Raw genomic sequence first — 18,399 nt, forward strand, 5'->3', positions numbered from 1 at the left:
CATTAACAAAATGAAGGGTAAAAATCATATAATCATCTCAATAGATATAGATGCAGAAAAAGCATTTGACAACATCCAACATCCATTTATGGTAAAAACTCTCAGCAAAGTGGGGATAGAGGAAACATACTGTAACATAATAAAAACCATATATAGCGACCCCACATCTGACATACATGAAAAGTTGAAAGCTTTTACTCTAAGATCAGGAACAAGACAAGGATGCCTACTCTTGCCACTTTTATTTAAAAAGTACTGTAAATCCTAGCCAGAATAATTAGACAAGAAAAAGAAATAAGAGGCATCCAAATTGGAAAGGAAGAAGTAAGATTATTTTTTTTTGCAGATGACATGATATTATACGTAGAAAATCCTAAAGACTTTGCAACACACACACACCTGTTAAAACTAATCCGTGATTTTAGGAAAGTTGCAGGATACAAAATCAATATATAAAACTCAGTTGCGTTTCTATACACTAACAACAAAGTATTGGAAAGAAAATCCCATTTATAAAAACACAAAGAAGGATAAGATATTTAGGAATAAACTTTACCATACAAGTGAAAGATCTGTACACTGAAAACTGTAAGGCATTGATGGAAGAAATTGAAGAAGACACAGATAAATGGAAAGATATTCTGTGTTCATGGATTGAAACAATATTATTAAAATGTTCATACCACCCAAAGCAATCTCTAGATTCAACACAATCCCTATCAATATTCGAGTAGCATTTTTCACAAAAATAGAACATTTATGGAGCCACAGAAGTCCCCAAATAGCCAAAACAATCTCGAGAAAGAACAAAACTAGAGGCATTACACTTCCTGAATTCAAACTATATTACAATGTGATAGTATTCCAAACAGCAAGGTATTGTCATAAAAACAGACACATAAGTCAATATAACAGAATAGAGAGCCCAGAAATAAGCCTCTGTATATATGGTCAATTTTTGACAAAGGAGCTAAGACTATACAGTGGATAGTCTCTTCAATAAGAGATGTTGGGAAGAATGGATATTCACATGTGAAAGAATGAATCTGAACTATCTTATACTATATACAAAAATTAGCTCAAAATGGATTAAAAACTTGAACATAAAGACCTTAAACTAAACTCCTAAGAGAAAACAATGGGTAAGCTCTTGGCATTGATGTTTTGAGTTTGACACCAAAAGCAGAGGCAACAAAATAAAAATAAGTGAGACTACAGTAAACTGAAAGGCTTCACAGCAAAGGAAGCCATCAAGCAACAAAACAAAAAAGCAATAATGGGAGAAAATATTTGTAAACCACATATCTGATAAGGGGTTAATATCCAAAATATACAAGAAGCTCATATAACTCAGTAGCAAAAAAACACACACAGAAAACCCAGTTAAAAATGGGCAAGGGACCTGAATCAACATTTTTCCAAAGACATACAAATGACCAACAGGTACATGAATAGTTGTTCAACATCACTAATACTCAGGGAAATACAATCAAAACCACAGTGAGATACCACCTCACACTCATTAGGATGGCTATTAAAAACAAAACAAACCAAAAATACTACACCAGAAACCAAGTGTTGGGAAGATGTGGAGAAAAGGTGATATTTGTACACTGTTGGTGGGAATGTAAACTGGTAGAGCCACTATGGAAAAAAATATGGAGGTTCCTCAAGAAATTAAAAATAGAATCACCATATGATCCAAAAATTCCACTTCTGTGTAAATATCCAAAAGAAACAAATCCTTGTGTCAAAGAGATATCTGAACTGTGATGTTTGTTGCAGCCATGGTACAGACACTTAAGTGTGTATCAACAGATGAATAGATAAGGAAATTTTTTACACACAGGAATATTATACACTAGAAAAATAAGAAAATCCTGCTATTTGCAACAGCATGGATGAACTTCGAGGGCATTATGCTAAGTGAAATAAGCTGGACAGACAGATAAATATTGCATGGTATCACTTATATGTAGAATCTAAAAAAAAAAAGTTGAACACAGTGAGTAGAAAAGTGGTTGCCAGGGACTTTGGGGGTGGGGGGCAGGGTGGGTAGAGAGAGGATGGGAAAGGGTGCAAACTTTCAAGTGTAAGATAGGGATAGGTCTGAAGATGTAGTGTATAACATGGTGACTGTGGTTGATAATATAGGGTGTCCCAAAAAAATGTATATGCGTACATTTTTTGACAACTCAATTGATGTTTCTTTTTTTTTCATATTTAACCCATTGGAATTAATAATTATTTAAAGTATGCATACATTTTTTTGGAACACCCTGTATACTATATTGCATAATTGAAATTTGATAAGAAGTAGAACTTGTGTTCTCATAAAAAAATCAATATATGAGGTGATGGATGTGTTGGTTAACTTGGGAATCCTTTCACATTTTGTAAATATATATGAAATCAGCAAATTGTACAGTTTAAATACAATTTTATTTGTCAATTATACCTTAATAAAGTTGGAATTTTTTTAAAAAGTAAAGGAGGGGAGAGAAAACTTTGTCAAATCATGCTGGTTGTTTATTATCATGTACTGTTTCTCTTTCATATGTGTTTACCAGTTGAATTTTAGTTTCCCCACTTCTATTGCTATTTTCAAGAAACTAAAATAGATAGATGTTAAAATATTTGGATGTTTTTCTCAATGGTATTTAATTTTTTAAAGTTAAGACTATTGAAATATTAGTAGGTTTTATATAGTTGTCGCTAGCCTTTCAACCTAAGAAAAACTATTTTTGAAACTTGTTTTATTGTTAAATTCATATACATAAAGATGTCTAAAACAAATGTGTAAGACACACACCTGCTAAGGTAACTTTAATGACTTTGAATTATTGAGATATTGCAAATGCGTATGAAAATATTTAAATAAATTAGTAAAATGGTGCGACTTCAATCAAAAACTATTTTAAATGTCAGAAAAAGGTAAAGCAACATTTGTAGGCTTTCATAAATAAATGAAAATGGCAATATTTAATTTTATCTAAAAATAATATTTTAGTACTTAGATATGAATATTATTTCCATAGTTGCAAATTGTGTGAAAATGGCATCCAACAGCACCATTATTATGTTGTGGTAACAGATTTATTTGGATTATGTAGCAGGTCCTTAGGACAGAAATGTTGAGTTTTTGATTTTTGTATAGTACTAAAGGTATTGCTGCCACATTTTATTGTTTCTATGGATATCACTTATCACAAAATTTGGCTATTCAATAGTTCAAAAGTTCAGAGATCTTCTGGATTGTTTTATAGTTTATGAGTAACTGCCCAAAGCTGGATGGAGTGATAGCAGAACACAGGTCATGTACTTTGTTATTCATAACTTTCATGTTAGAACTACAGTGGATCCCTGGACAATGTGGAACTAAGAGCACCAATCTCCACACAGTTGAAAATCCACATATAGCTTTTTACTTCACCAAAACTTCAGTCTTCCCTCAGTATTCAAGGAGGATTAGTTCCAAGGCCCCTGCTAATATAAAATTCCAAGAATGCTCAAGTCCCTTATATAAAATGGTATAGAACAATGCATACAGTTGGCCCTCCACATCCACGGATTCCCAAACAGATCTGTGGTTGGTTGAATTAGCCAATGTGAAACCTGGGGATACAAAGGACTGACAATATATTTATGGAAAAAATTTGCATATAAGTGGACCCACGCAGTTCAAACCCACATTGTTCAATGGTCAACTGTACTTACCAGAGTTTCTCACTAAATTGATTTTTTAAATTGTTTGAAAAATGGTCTCTAATTTATTGAGATTTGGGGTGGGCTGACTTTGATTGCAACATTTAGAAATTGAAAAACTTAAAATGAATCTAAACTTATAATTCAGAAAGTACTGTTGGATGACAGGAATGCCTTCAAGCAGGAGAGAATAGATTGTTACTTATTTTAAAGACTTAAATAAAACACTGGTAATATACTCAGCTTGTTTTTAGTGATGGAAACTTTTCAAATAAATGAAGATTGTTTTCCCTCTTCCATTTTCTTTATTGCCATGCTGTGATCCCTTTTTTCCTGAGTAGTAATATGTAGTACATTTTCAGGAAAATGGGCCTTTCAAAAGAAAGTGCTGTAAATTCAGAGCTGGACATTGTTCATTTCTGTAGTAAGCGCATGTAGCCAAAGGACGTCTGAGCTTCTTTCCAAAACATACACTCGGGTTGTACTTGAAACCACTCTAATGCCCTCTTTCTAACATTTCGCTCCAGGAGCTACAGCTGGAACATGCAAGACAAGCCTTTGCACTGAAAGACAAAAGCAAAAGCGGCATGATTTCTGGTCTGGATTTCAGTGACATCATGGTAACCATTCGGTCTCACATGCTTACTCCCTTTGTGGAGGAGAACTTAGTTTCAGTAAGTAAAAGCAAGTACTTGAGCTTTCTATTCCCTTAAGCCTTTTGAATCACTGGGTCCTGGATTGCCTCCCTGGACCCACCTGACTCAACTATTCTAATTTTATTTGGTTGGTAGAAGGTAAACAGGTAGGGGTGATGGTGAATAGTCTTCCCCAGATCACAGCAGAGTCACCATCGTGTTCTCAGATATTCCAAATTGTTTATTTCCGTTTACTTAATCCAACTACAGAATACAAGGAAGTTCGTAGACAGGGATGTGCAATTACTTTTTCCAGGGGGCAGTACCTCTCCTTTTTCCATCCCCCAGACTCCCAAAGCCTTGCTGTAAGGATGGCTCCTTCCTTTGTTGCCTGCAGGGTGCTGTTTGCTAGAGGGATCATCATTGGCCTCTACTCTGTTTTAACAACCATGGCCATGGCAGAAGGTATGGGGGAAATATGTGGGTGTCAGCCTCTGTGGCTCACTCCTCTCTGCCCCTTCACCTGTGCGTCAGTCTGCATGGACCAGACAGTTATTTGTTCCATAAAAACTGCTAATCTCCATAAAATAATCATGTGGGCCAATAGCACACTGTCATCCACTTCCTCACAGAGAATGGTGAAACTTTTCCTCACTTCCCAGTTGTCTTGTTCATGCGTTGTACTTATGTATAGGTTTTTGATTGCTGCTTGTTTTTAATGGAGGGAAGCCAATGAATGCTTTTGTTGTTTCAGCTGAAGATCATTATCCCTGATTTAGACTGGGGTAGAAAGATCAACTTCTGTTCTTTTTCTTCAGTGAATTTGAACATGGAGCATGTCACTTTCTCCTACACATTTCACCTCCTTGACACCCATCTCCCACTCCCTTACCCTCACCTCAAACCCCGGTCAAAAAATGAAAGGAAGGAAGGAAAAAAAGTGAGAGAGGGAGGAAAGAAGGGGAGAAGGAGAGAAAATCCTAGAGAGAACTTATTGAGTGCCTTACAGTGAAGGAACCCACTTAATCTTGCCCATTTAGGTTAATGTGTTAAATAATTTGCTTTTGGATCACTGGTATCCAAATTCAGATGAATACAAATATCTATATTTGGGTTAAGGCATGTATGTGTATGAGGGGTGGTAAGGTTGCCACTCTGGTATTTCCATAAGTATTTATTTGAGTTTTAAATAGATAATGTTTTCAATCATATGGGTTCCTATGACTCCTGGCTTGGAAATTAGGCTTTGCAAACTATAAAAATATTCATTTTTTAGTTTATGGCTAAATAGTAGGGCAGAAGGAGAAATTGCCTCCTCACCCTGCAGAGGTAATGATGGCCACATTGCCTCCATCCCTCCCCAGCACGAGAGCCTTTTTAAAGCTCTTCCATTAGATATAATTTATGGTGAATAAATCCTGTCTAGATCTTATCTGCATTTTTTTGAGTTTTGGATAGTTGTATCTTTCATGATATAGATTCAGAGCCCAGCACACACTGTTAAGTATCTTAACTATAACAATGGCCTTAAAAAAAAAAAAAGACTAGGAAAGTTGATACAGTTTTAAAATTTAAAGTTACTACTGTTTTTTCTGTATGTGTGTGAAAAAAAAAAATCAAGTTTTAAAAATGCTCCTTATAGTGTAGTATTGATGTTTGGATTACCCAGAACTAGCAGGAGTTCCATAGTTGAGGGTCTTGAAAATCCTGTTTAAATAACTATTGTTTTTGATCTGCGATAATTATATTTGTTGTTTCTGACCTTATAGGTAGATGAACCATGAAGTCCAACTTCCAGATGTTGCTTTCTTCCTTAAAACCTAAATTACATAGACCTCCCTGAGGGCATGAAAGGCACTGAGTGTTTCAGTACGATACTTTCCTTGTATTTATGGACTGGTTGATAATCATTTTAATAAGGAAGACTCCTTTGGATATTCTTTGAGAAAAGTGCAGTGTCCATAAACATGTTTTTTTGTTTTTGTTTTTTAACTTTTTGTGTTGTGATTTCCTAGGCAGCTGGAGGAAGTATCTCACATCAAGTTAGCTTCTCCTACTTCAATGCATTTAACTCCTTGCTGAATAACATGGAGCTTGTTCGTAAGATATATAGCATTCTAGCTGGCACAAGGAAAGATGTGGAAGTCACAAAGGGTAAGACTTCAAATGTACATATTGATTTGAATCTCAGCATTTTCACTTTTTTTTATTTAGGGCATGAGGTTGATCTAAGTTACCATTCTGAAGTCAGATCTAGAAAGTATCTTGCCATGTGTGTATGCTTCAGTTGGGCCATAATGGTCTCCAAAAATCCAGGTGGATTTAATGGGATGCTGAGGTCAGGAATGGAAAAGTGGCTTTGACAGTTTTGAAAAGAACCTTGGCCCAGTCTGTCAAACAGGTCAGTGGCACTGTGGCAGCAGCTTGTTTGTACTAGGAAGGAGTTGCCACGGAGAGAAGGGCAAACCTACGCCTTTTGCTGAGTGGTAGTAGGATGTTTTAGGTGACTGGAGAACAGCCAGTTCTTTTATTTTGTAACTCTGAAGACCAAGGTGAATAAACAAGATAAAAAGATTTTAAATAGATTGTTTTATCTTTGAAGTTAATTTATCTTTGTTTTTGCTGTTTCATAATCATATCATTTTCTTTTTCTAGCTTTCAGAATTTGTAGTTAGTCTTATACTAGAGGCCCGGTGCACAAGATTCATGCACCTGGGGGCGTTCCTTAGCCTGGCCTGCACCCTCTTGTAATCCAGGAGCCCTCAGGGGATGTACATCCTTAGTGCTGCTGCAGAGGCGGGAGGGCTCCTGCCACCACCGCTGTGCTCGCCAGCCATGAGCCCGGCCTCTGGCTGAGCAGTACTCCCCCTGTGGGAGCACACTGACCACCAGGAGGCAGCTCCTGCATTGAGCATCTGGCCCCTGGTGATCAGTGCATGTCATAGCAACTGGTTGTTCCGCTGTTCGGTCGATTTGCATATTAGCCTTTTATTATATAGGACTAGAGACCCAGTGCAAGAACTTCATGCACTGGGGGCTGGGGGAGTGTCCCTCAGCCCAGCCTGCACCCTCTCCAATCTGGGACCCCCCCTCAGGATCAGGCCTAAACTGGCAGTTGGACATCCCTCTCACAATCTGGGACTGCTGGCTCCTAACTGCTCACCTGACTGCCTGCCTGCCTGCCTGCCTGATTACCCCTAACCACTTCTGCCTGCCAGCCTGATCAACCCCTAACTGCTCCCCTGCCGGCCTGATTGACGCCTAACTACTCCCCTGCCGGCCTGGTCGCCCCCACCTGCCCTCCCTTGCAGGCCCAGTCGCCCCCAACTGCCCTCCCTTGCAGGCCTGGTCACCCCCAACTGCCCTCCCCTGCCGGCCTGTTCGCCCCCAACTGCCCTCCCCTGCCGGCCATCTTGTGGCGGCCATCTTGTGATGACATGGGGGCGGCCATCTTGTGATGATGTGAGGGTGAGGCGCCACCTAGGCTTTATTAGTATAGATAGTTGAATTTGGGAATTTTAAAAATAATACTAAAATGCCTTTAGTTACAGATTATAATTGTTAACCTTAACGGTAGAAGTTTGTTGCATTTTAAGAATCCTTTAAGGTTTGAAAATATTTTTTTTTCTTCTAGAGGAGTTTTCCCAGAATGCAATACGCTATGGACAAGTCACCCCACTAGAAATTGATATCCTATACCAACTTGCAGACTTATATAATGCTACAGGGTAACTATTCCCATAATTCTTCATGATATTTATTAACAGGACAATTCTTTTAACACGTGAAGCAGTGTTGTGCTTTCAGGTTATTTAAACAATAATTTATTCAGTATATAAATTCCAAGAAAGAGACTCAGTCAGATATTAGAAATGGAATGAGGGAGAGACAGAGGAAGACAAGCTAAAGGTAAGGGCAGATGGAGGGAGGGGAAGGGAGAGAGAACAAGAGAGGAAGAGAAGGGAGAAGAGAGAAAAAAAAGGGAGAGCAGAGATGGGAAAAAGTGAGGTAAGAGAAGGGAGTAAGGGTTGTTGACGGGCATGACAGAGAGAAATAGGGGAAGGAAGAAAAATGAGAGAGAAGGGGATGGAAGTGAGAAGAAGTAAGAGAGGAATGGAGAAAATTGGTTTAATCTTGACTCTCTGGAGGTGTTAGGAATTTTAAGAGATTTGTGTAAATTTTCCTGAATTAATAAACTGAGATACATGTTTAGAAATCTTATAATATTTTGGATTCATTGTGAATGACCATTTTGATAAACAGTATATACCATTTTGTGTTGGAGAGTATTGTTTTCTTAAATATGCCTGTGACATTATTATCATATTTACCATCACAGACAAGCTCAGACGCTTTATGTCTCTATTTTATAGACTAAAAATTCCCAAAGTACATAGAGAATATTTAATTTGCAGTCTTATGCAAATCCGAAAGAAAAACTCTTATCTATGGGTACCCAGCAGGACCCGTGGGAAAGGGGTCTTACTATCTATTAAGTGATCAGATTTTTTTTTAGTTGCCTCTAGTAGTTAAGTGTAGGAACATCTGAAAAATGGCCTTTAATCCTACAACTGAGGATTAATAGAAGTTGAGTGTACATGGTTAATTCATTGCCTTCATGCTACATAATGAATTGCTGAGCTAGAGATGATGCTAAATATACTAACCAGTCTTTGGGATTGACATAAAATATCAGACCATGTCTCATTCATTTAGAATTCGCATTATTAGCAAAGGTTTTGAGTCTCCTACATGATAAAAAATGCTTTTTAAAAGTGCTGCTCAAAACTGTATGTGAAGTGACTTTCTAGTGTACTTATTTTTAAGTAAATTTTTTTGGAATCAGTAGTGCATTCACATGGTTCAGAATTCAAAGAGTTTAAAAGAGCATTCCAAAAAAAGACTCCCTTCTACCCTTTGCCATTCCTTAAAGGCAACCATTAGTTTTGTGTTTGTCTTTCTCAAGATACCTATGTATTAAGTATGTATACTAAGAGAATACATGTAGTATGTACAAACTGTCAACATCTATACTTTGCTTCTGCCAGAAATTATTTCTTTACTTTTAATATCTACGTTGAAGTCTTATTAAATTTATATACTCCACAATATTTATCTTCAATCTTTTGCTTTATGTTGAGCCAAGCAAGTTCTTTTTTTCTCACTATGATCTATTTTTTTTAAAATATATTTTTTAATTGATTTCAGAGAGGAAGGGAGAGGGAGTGATAGACACATCAGTGATGAGAGAGAATCATTGATCGGCCATCTCCTGCATGCCTCACATTGGGATCGAGCCCTGGGCATATGCCCTGACCAGGAGTCAAACTGTGATCTCCTGGTTCATAGGTCAACGCTCAACCACTGAGCTATGTTGTCTGGGTGAGAAATACTGTTTTTAAGTCATAGTTCTCGCCTCCCCTTCTTTTTTATTTATTTATTTATTTATTTTTTAAATATATTTCTTTATTGATTTCAAAGAGGAAGGGAGAAGGAGAGAGAGATAGAAACATCAATGATGAGAGAGAATCATTGATTGGCTGCCTCCTGCACGCCCCCCACTGGGGATCGAGCCCGCAACCCAGGCATGTGCCCTTGGCCGGAATCGAACCTGGGACCCTTCGGTCCGCAGACCGACGCTCTATCCACTGAGCCAAGCCGGCTAGGGCTCCCCTTCTTCTTTTTTTTTTTTTTTTAAGAAATATTATCTTAGTTTGAGGTGTTTGTTGGTGTCTAACAGTTCTTTCTTCTTCATATTTTTGCCTGAAGGCGCTTGACTTTGGCAGATATTGAGAGAATAGCCCCGTTGGCTGAGGGGGCCTTACCTTACAACCTGGCAGAACTTCAAAGACAGGTAGGTGTCTCATAAATAGTATCACCTTAAAAAGTGCTGGAGTTGTATGTACATGACAGCCTAGAGCTTCTAAATGGTGAAATTTAAAAACAACTTACCAGAAAGAGATTTTACTTAGTTCAAAGATTACCTTTACAGAACTGTGACCCTCTCCTATTTTTATGGAGTAACTAGATTTATGTTTGTGGCTTGTCTTTTAGCTTATTAACATAAGGAAAATAAGAGTGCAAACATATATGGGCTTGCCTTTCTTCTCCATAGAATTAGCAGTCTGAATTTGTCTAGTCACATTTAAAGATTAGTGTTAAGTTCATTTTGTATCATTAAATTGATATTTATAGGGTTTTCAAAATACAAAAATTCCTCTAATAAATCTTTCACTGATATTATACCTTAAAGATTACAACAGTAGCACAGGAAAACTAACTAATGAACTAGAGAGAAAATCTTGATGGTTAATTTTTTGATAAAATATTAGTTATTTAAAATATTAAGGATGATTAAATTAATAGCTCTGTGTCCTATAAAGTTAAGATAGCCCCATTTCTGATTTCAAACATACTATCTTAGTAGGAAAATAAACCCATGACATTACCTTGAAGAATGAAGTAGAACGTTTTTTAAATAAGTCTTGTTTTAAATGGGAACTCCCACTTCTGTCGCAGGTGGAGGAAGCCTCAGTTGTAGTGACGGTCACATGGCTTTGTGTGGGGAGTGAGGTAAGGAGGGCTATTGCTTGTCCTCCTGGTATTTCCCTGCTCTCACAGACATAGACCTGTGTCCCTGATACCTTAGGAGACTGTGATGCCCTATGAGGCTAGGAGACACAGGGACGTCATGGGGAGAGGGGCAAAGAAGACAGAAGACAAGGAAGGAGGGAATAAAGAAGCTGAATGGGCATGCCACAAAAAGAGCCCGAGTCCACCTATTTTTAGTGCTGCCACTCTGGTGAACTAGCCCGATGTGCTAGTGAAAGATCAAGGCTTATAAGTGTGGTACGCTGGGGAGTTTCGGTAGGAAATCTTACTTCTACTTGAGCTCCATGAAATGATGATTCTTTCTCTGAAATGAATTAGAATTTCCAGATCTACTTTGCATAATAAACAAGAACTTTTATATTCTGCTAAATAAATTGAAAATGGAAAGTAATACTTTTATATCTACATTTTATGTTAATATTTTGTTTGCTTGGTATGTAATAGAGCTTTCTGCAGATTAAAATATATCTGTGTAACCCATTGCAATTTAGCTTTTTTAGTAGCAAAAACCCCTTATCTACTGCTGTTAAAGTTCATTTCTATTATAAGTTCTCAGATCCTTTAAAAAATAGATGAATTTATTTCAGTTCATTGATTTATAATGAAATTTAACAAAATTATTAAAAAGTTAAGATATTGAAATATTTAAATTAAAGAGCTCTTATTGAATTTAATTTTATAGTGTACATTTATAAAAATTTTCCTTGAAGTTTGAAAAACTGCATTGCAAAAGGAACTATTTTTCAGTGTTATATGTCTATTAATATAGCTTTCCCTGAGGGTGTCCTTATATTTATAATTATGGAATATTTCATTTAGCTTATTAAAGACAGTGTAATGAATTTAAAAATCCCAACTCATTCCTCATTTCTCAGCCTTTCTGCTGTTCTTACTTTTCATTTTACCTGACTCTCTTGCCTCTAGCTATTTTCCTACAAGTCATATCTGAAAGCTGTTTTTGTAATCTCTGGCACCCTAATTTTATCTTCTTCATATTTCCTAGTCTTTAGGAAGGTGATACAGTTCTGCTGTTGGTGTAATTTTTCTTGTAGACAGATTGGAAGGTGATTTGCCTGCCTTCAGTGGGCAGCGCGGATGCTTTTATGCTGGCGTGATGGCCTCAAAGGTCTTGTTAGATGCTAGCAAATGGGTAGTGATAAAAATCGCCACCTTCTCCTCTTTTCCTGGTTTCTGATTGACATCCAGAGTGGTGCTGGAGTGTCTGCTCTGCCTTTTCTCTAACCAGTAGGATGGCACAGGGATCTGGAATCTCCTGAGAATAGGCAGAGCTCCTGGCTATTCTTGCATTGTCCCCAAAGGAAGAGCCCTAGAGTCTGTTTGTTTTCCCTCTCCCACATCAGTTAGGTTGGGTAGTCTTATTGCTGAGGTTTAGAAATAGAGAAATAAAAAAGGAAGATTTCAAGTCTGTTTTCCCTGTAAATTATTGTTAAAACACCTCTTAAAAAATAAAACTCAATAAACATAATAAATAATTTTTAGAATTTTATAGACAAATTTATGAAGGTTTAAGAGGGATTAAAATTAATGTCCCTACTTACATACATTGTGAAATCTGGCCTTTATTATTCTTGGGATCTGCTACATGTTTCTGTGGGCCTCAGTTTCTCCTTCAAATATTTTCAAGATTCCGTCAAACTCCTGCATTCTGCAAAAATAGTGTGAATCAATCGATTTTAATTATATTTTCTAAATTCTAAATGACAGTATCCTCTGAATACATGAATTATTTACATTTCATACATAGAATGTTGCCCTATAGATATCTACTTGAAACTTAGATATAAAATAGGAGGGATGAGCCTGTCCAGTGTGGTTCAGTGGTTGAGCATCAACCTATGAACCAGTAGGTCACAGTTCGATTCCCTGCCGGAGTTGCAGGCTCGATCCCCAGAAGGGAGCGTGCAGGAGGCAGCCGATCAATGATTCTCTCTCTTCATTGATATTTCTGTCTTTCTCTACTTCTCCTTTCCTCTCTGAAATCAATAAAAATAAAATAAAATAGGAGGGATGGCAAGTTTTGTTGTTATCTCAACCTGTGAAAGTGGTTATTAAAACACAAGTGCATGACATAGAATCTGTGAATTCAGAAACAAAAGGGAAGTTAAGAGGCAGAGGTTAAGAACTGGGGCACTGATTATGTGACATTCTTTCTCAGTTTCCTCATTAAATAGAGTAGTATTCATCTGATAGGGTCATTGTGAGAATTATATGAGATAATGTACTTACATTAGGCCTGGCACCTACTAAGCAAGCAATAAATGTTAACTGCCATTATTGCTGTGGTTGTTACTGTTGTTGACTGTAAGAAGCCTATCTGAGCACACTCCAAGTTGGGCTCAAATGTGTGTGTGTGTATGTGTGTGTGTGTGTGTGTGTGTGTGTATGACATAATTCCTTCATCCACCCTTACTTACTTTCTTTCCCTAGGTGGAAGGGGATAGGAAGTGAGAAAGAATTGTATCTTTATATTTTCTTCTTTATTGCCTAAATTGTTTTACTTGAAATTTTTGTGTGTGTGTTGGCTGAAATTTTATGTTACAATTAAAAAAATTTTAATTGACGGGGGAAAAAAGACTTCAGCTTTTTCTTCTTTTTCTCCTATCCATTAATAAATAGTGTGCCATGTAGAAGAGGCTGTTCTCTTTATTGGACTGGCACACTACATGACGCAGCTTGGTTAGGACAGGTTGCTTGACTTGTTAACTGACATGATCTTGTCTTATCCATTTCTCATTTATAGGATGAGAATACATGTAGCAACAAAAGCAAAAGAACTCTCTCTTCTCCAAATGAGATCTCTATCACTTTTTATCATATGCATATACTTAGGGAGCAGATTAAAAATCATTTAAGATGCTGTCTCTTTTTTTAAAGATGTCCCATTTTATTTTTTTATATATTTTATTGATTTTTTACAGAGAGGAAGGGAGAGGGATAGAGAGTTAGAAACATTGATGAGAGAGAAAGATCGATCAGCTGCCTCCAACCAAGGTACATGCCCTTGACCGGAATCGAGCCTGGGACCCTTGAGTCTGCAGGCCGACGCTCTATCTACCGAGCCAAACCGGTAGGGCGTCCCACTTTTATTTTGCTTTGAAAAACAATCTTGTTAAATATCACCTTCAAGATCATAATCATAACCTTAAGGGAAAGAGCACCTTTTCCTTTGGCCCATTTGCTCACGGTAGGCAATCTTCTTTAGTGCTAAGTATTTTCTTTCAGCCTAAATGCTAAAAATTCTGTACACAGCCATTAATAGGGATGACAGCTACAGTAGCATTCTACTTATGAATATTCATGATGTGAAATCCATAGCATTAATTACATTAATTTACATACCTGAATAAAAGTGAACCACAAGTTATAGTGATAGCTGAGTCCAAAAAAGAACCCTTAGTAACCATATAGTGCTTCCTTTTTTTTTTTTTTTTAAGTGCTATTTAATAAGGGTGGAGGCAACATTTCTTTCAAAAGGCATTTGGGCATTTATAGTTAGAGTTGTTTTTAGCTAAGAATTAAAGCATAGTATAATCCTTCAGTTTTCATAGGATTTTGTAGGGCTTATAAACATTTTTTAAAGGAAGAGAGTATAAAGAAAACATATGTGGTTGAATACAGGACAAACCTTTTATATGAAAAAAGGGAATTAGTGGTTACTTGTCTCTTATTTGCAATTATAGCCCTTTTATTCTGTGAGTTTTAATTCAACATATTCTGTTGAGAGGAGACATGATTGAAAATAATTCATAATATGTAAGAATGAGGTTTATTTTCACCCATTCTTGTTATTGAGAAATTCTAATTTTGGGAAAAAGATTTATGTGCATGTTTTTAGAAGTTAAAAACATATGCTATATGTTTAATAAGTAGCATAACAACCACATTGATTTTAAAATAAAAAATTTAAGTCAAAATGTTATTACTTAAATTTCTTCAAGCAATGTGATATTAAACATCATCTTTACCTTGAAGATACAGACTGCATTTGTTTTCAACTATATTTTGTCTTTGAAACAGAGTATTAGAAATAACTGGTTAGCCTGGCCCATATGGTTCAGTGGTTGAGTGTTGACCTATGAGCCAGGAGGTCACAGTTCAATTCCCAGTCAGTGCACATGCCTTAGTTGTGAGCTCGATCCCCGGTAGGGGGTGCGCAGGAGGCAGCTTATCAATAATTCTGTCTCATCATTGATGTTTTTATCTCTCTCTTCCTTTCCCTTCTTTCTGAAATCAATAAAAATATTTTTTTAAAAAACAACAAGAAATAACAGGTTAGCCTCACTGTGTTTAGTCAACATATAAAAAAACTAACTGAAGCGTATTCAGAGATTGTACAGATGAAAGCAAACCAGAGTAGACTAGTTTACTTTTTTCCTTCTAGATTTTAGGCATGGATTCCCTCTCCATTAAATTATTCTAATGTGTCTAAACTTTTTTTATTATGCTGTTTTAAAAACCTCATTTCAAGTTAATATTTCTCATTTTCTTTGTAATAAAGCAAGTATTTTATAGCTTCATTTCAGACTGTTCAATACCTTCTATTTCATAATGAAAACATTAAAGAACAAGGCTGATACACTAATATAGGCAAATTATTTCAAATTCTTTATGCTAGAGGACATCAATGAAATAGCATTCTGAATCACAACAGGGTTTCCTCCTTTGCTTTATTATCATCATAGATTTTATGTTAGAACCATAAATATGGCTAGGACAGTGGTTCTCAACCTGACTACATAGCAGAATAATTTGAAACCTTTAAAAAATATATAAACCCTGGGCCCCAGGGATTTATTTTTTTAAAGCCCCTTAGGTATTTTCTTTATGCAGTTGGGGAATACATAGGTCTAGGAGAGCAAATGCTCAATAGCTGAGGTCAGAAATACTACACTTATTTAGTGGTAGCCTCAGTGGTTGAGCTGCAAAGCCAGAAATAAGACTCTGATTCTAGAAATAGTAGTTATTAAAGGTTTTCTCTTTATCCCAAAAGAGAAGTCCTTGACATTGCTTTGCATAAAATCCTAACAATCCTAACTATGTGATTTCTCCAGCCCTAACAGATGAGAGGTGGCAAAATCAAACTAGGAGGCTGTTGGTAGAAGAGGTTAAAGCTGTCAGGCATGGGCAGATAGCACAGACAGCTGTGTCAGATCTTAATGCAGTGAGTGATAGACATATGAATATGATGACCTCCAGTCATTAGAGATGGTAGATTATGATCAATAGTCTCTGATCTACGAATCAAGATAGTATTTGTACATTTTAGAAAGGTTTAAAGTTTTAACTTGGTTAATGTAAAGAAGGGGAGAAAGATATCATACTTGAAATATTTATTCACTTCAGTAAAATGATAGTGTATTTCCCAATAGCAGCAGATAAATGAAGTATTAATAGGTTTGTTAAAAAAAAAATGGGGAAAAAGTAACAGTGTCTCTTTGGCTGATATGGTTTTTCAATGCCAATAATACAGGTATACATTTTCAAATCTTAAAATAGCTATTGTAGCTTTTTTGGTTTGCTGTATGCTTTTCTATTTTTTTTTTTTACATGTTTTCTTTTACCCCACAGCAATCTCATGGTTTAGGCAGGTCTGTCTGGCTCCAGATTGCCGAGTCTGCTTACAGATTCACTCTGGGCTCAGTTGCTGGAGGTGAGTGATGTGTCTGTGTGCTGTTTCAAGCTTGTGATCATGTAATATTATCTCACTAGACCGGGACAGATCAGCAAAAGTGCAGTTCATTGTTCTTGTGGGTCACGGCTGCAGGGCCTTCTGAAGCATTTTTTATTTTTTTACCTCTGATCAGAGGACTTGTCATAGCATGGCCATAGCCCCTCTGGCTCCAGTCGGTCTTTAGGAAAAAACCTCTGTCATAATGTGAAAGTCTTGGATGCAGTGCTGCATTCACCTTAATTATACTGGTTAAAGCCAGTACAAAGCAATGGAGAATAAGACTGTGTTTCTGGTGTTGGGAGTGAGGGCAGGTGGGAAATCAGGATTTGGGGTTACAAATCCAAGAATTTTAGGAAATAAAATAACCTCTCAAAGTGATTCACTTTTGTTTCTCTACTGGTTTCTTTTCCTCTTCCCTTTTACTAGTTGAAGACTCTCTGGACTTGTAGCTTATTAGCTAAAATGAACCTCCCCTCCCTGCTCCTGGGCAAAATTCAAGACTTTTTTTGTGTTGTTTTTTTTTTCTTTCTGCTTAAATCTCTGCATAGAAATAGTGTAGAATCTAAAATTGCTTTGATGATAAAAACATATCAGGTGTGATTAAAATACTTATGATTTTTCAAAACAAGCCTGAACTGATGAAACTATTATTTTTTCTTTTCAGTCTCAGTTTTAGAAGTTGCAAAGCATGTTTTGGTTTTCAACAATTGAAAAATATAATGCTCTAGTTCATGTTACACATTTTTTAGTCCCTGAGAAATCTAAAGTTTGGTCTTTTTTAAAATTTATTTTACTTTTATTTTATTGTTTAAAGTATTACACATAGTAGTACATATATCTTCTTTTTTTTCCCCATTGACCTTCCCCCAGCCTCCCCTACCCCCTGTCACATGCCCTCATCCCACCCCAAAGGACTTGTATGCATGCATATAAGCACAACCAATGGACACAAGACACTGGTCTTTTTTTTAAAAAACAAATTCTGTATGTAGGGATAGGATTATATTGAGATTTGGTTTCAGTATTATGGTTGTAACTAAGCTTAATATACCAAAATGCTTTAGTAAACTAAAATTTTAAATTATAGTCACTTATGTGTATATTTATTGTCATTTTAAGGAGTAACTGGTATATTTAAGCATTTAATGGGAAATATCAAGAAATATGTTGTTTTTGAAAAAATACGTATAATAGTTTAATGTTATAGAACATTGAGTGTTGATTATCTAATATTGGTGATGACTTGAAAACCCACTGCAGTTGTTCCCTGAAGCAGCTGTATTTATGGATCCAGTGTTTGCTAGCCTGTGTGGTTCATCTGTGTGTAGGAGGAAAAATAACAGAGTCTCTTGTGAGAAAAGATATTGTTTTATTTTCTAGTCCTTTGAGATGAGATTTGTTGTCCTTATAGAGTCTCCATTTAATTGTGCTCTCTTCTGTGCCTCAAAATTCTTTTACTTGTAGCTGTGGGGGCCACTGCAGTATATCCTATAGATCTGGTGAAGACCCGCATGCAAAACCAGCGTGGCACTGGCTCTGTGGTGGGAGAGCTGATGTACAAAAACAGCTTTGACTGTTTTAAGAAAGTCTTGCGTTATGAGGGCTTCTTTGGACTCTACCGGGGTGAGTAAGCAAATCTCAGCTGCAGAAGTTAGTGATTTTTATCTCACCAGAAGCAGGTTTTAACTCACTTGTTATGAAAACCAAAGTGTAGCCTGCCCAGACTAGAGTTGTTTTTCTCCTTTTGTATTCCCA

General features: G+C 36.5%; 1 protein-coding gene across 3 annotated transcripts in view; it reads left to right on the plus strand.

Annotated features, from left to right (window-relative positions):
* The window catches only part of SLC25A12 (solute carrier family 25 member 12), a 183,806-nt gene that overhangs the window by 136,906 nt on the left and 28,501 nt on the right, over positions 1–18,399 (plus strand). For all 3 annotated transcript variants that reach the window (XM_080667655.1, XM_080667656.1, XM_080667657.1), the window contains 6 exons: positions 4,233–4,379; positions 6,356–6,494; positions 7,975–8,068; positions 10,110–10,194; positions 16,542–16,623; positions 18,109–18,267. In XM_080667655.1, coding sequence (XP_080523781.1) covers positions 4,233–4,379; positions 6,356–6,494; positions 7,975–8,068; positions 10,110–10,194; positions 16,542–16,623; positions 18,109–18,267 — 706 coding nt within the window. The remainder of the gene's footprint in view (positions 1–4,232; positions 4,380–6,355; positions 6,495–7,974; positions 8,069–10,109; positions 10,195–16,541; positions 16,624–18,108; positions 18,268–18,399) is intronic.

Source organism: Plecotus auritus, assembly GCF_963455305.1.
Source record: "Plecotus auritus genome assembly, chromosome: 5".
Taxonomy (NCBI): Eukaryota; Metazoa; Chordata; class Mammalia; order Chiroptera; family Vespertilionidae; genus Plecotus; species Plecotus auritus.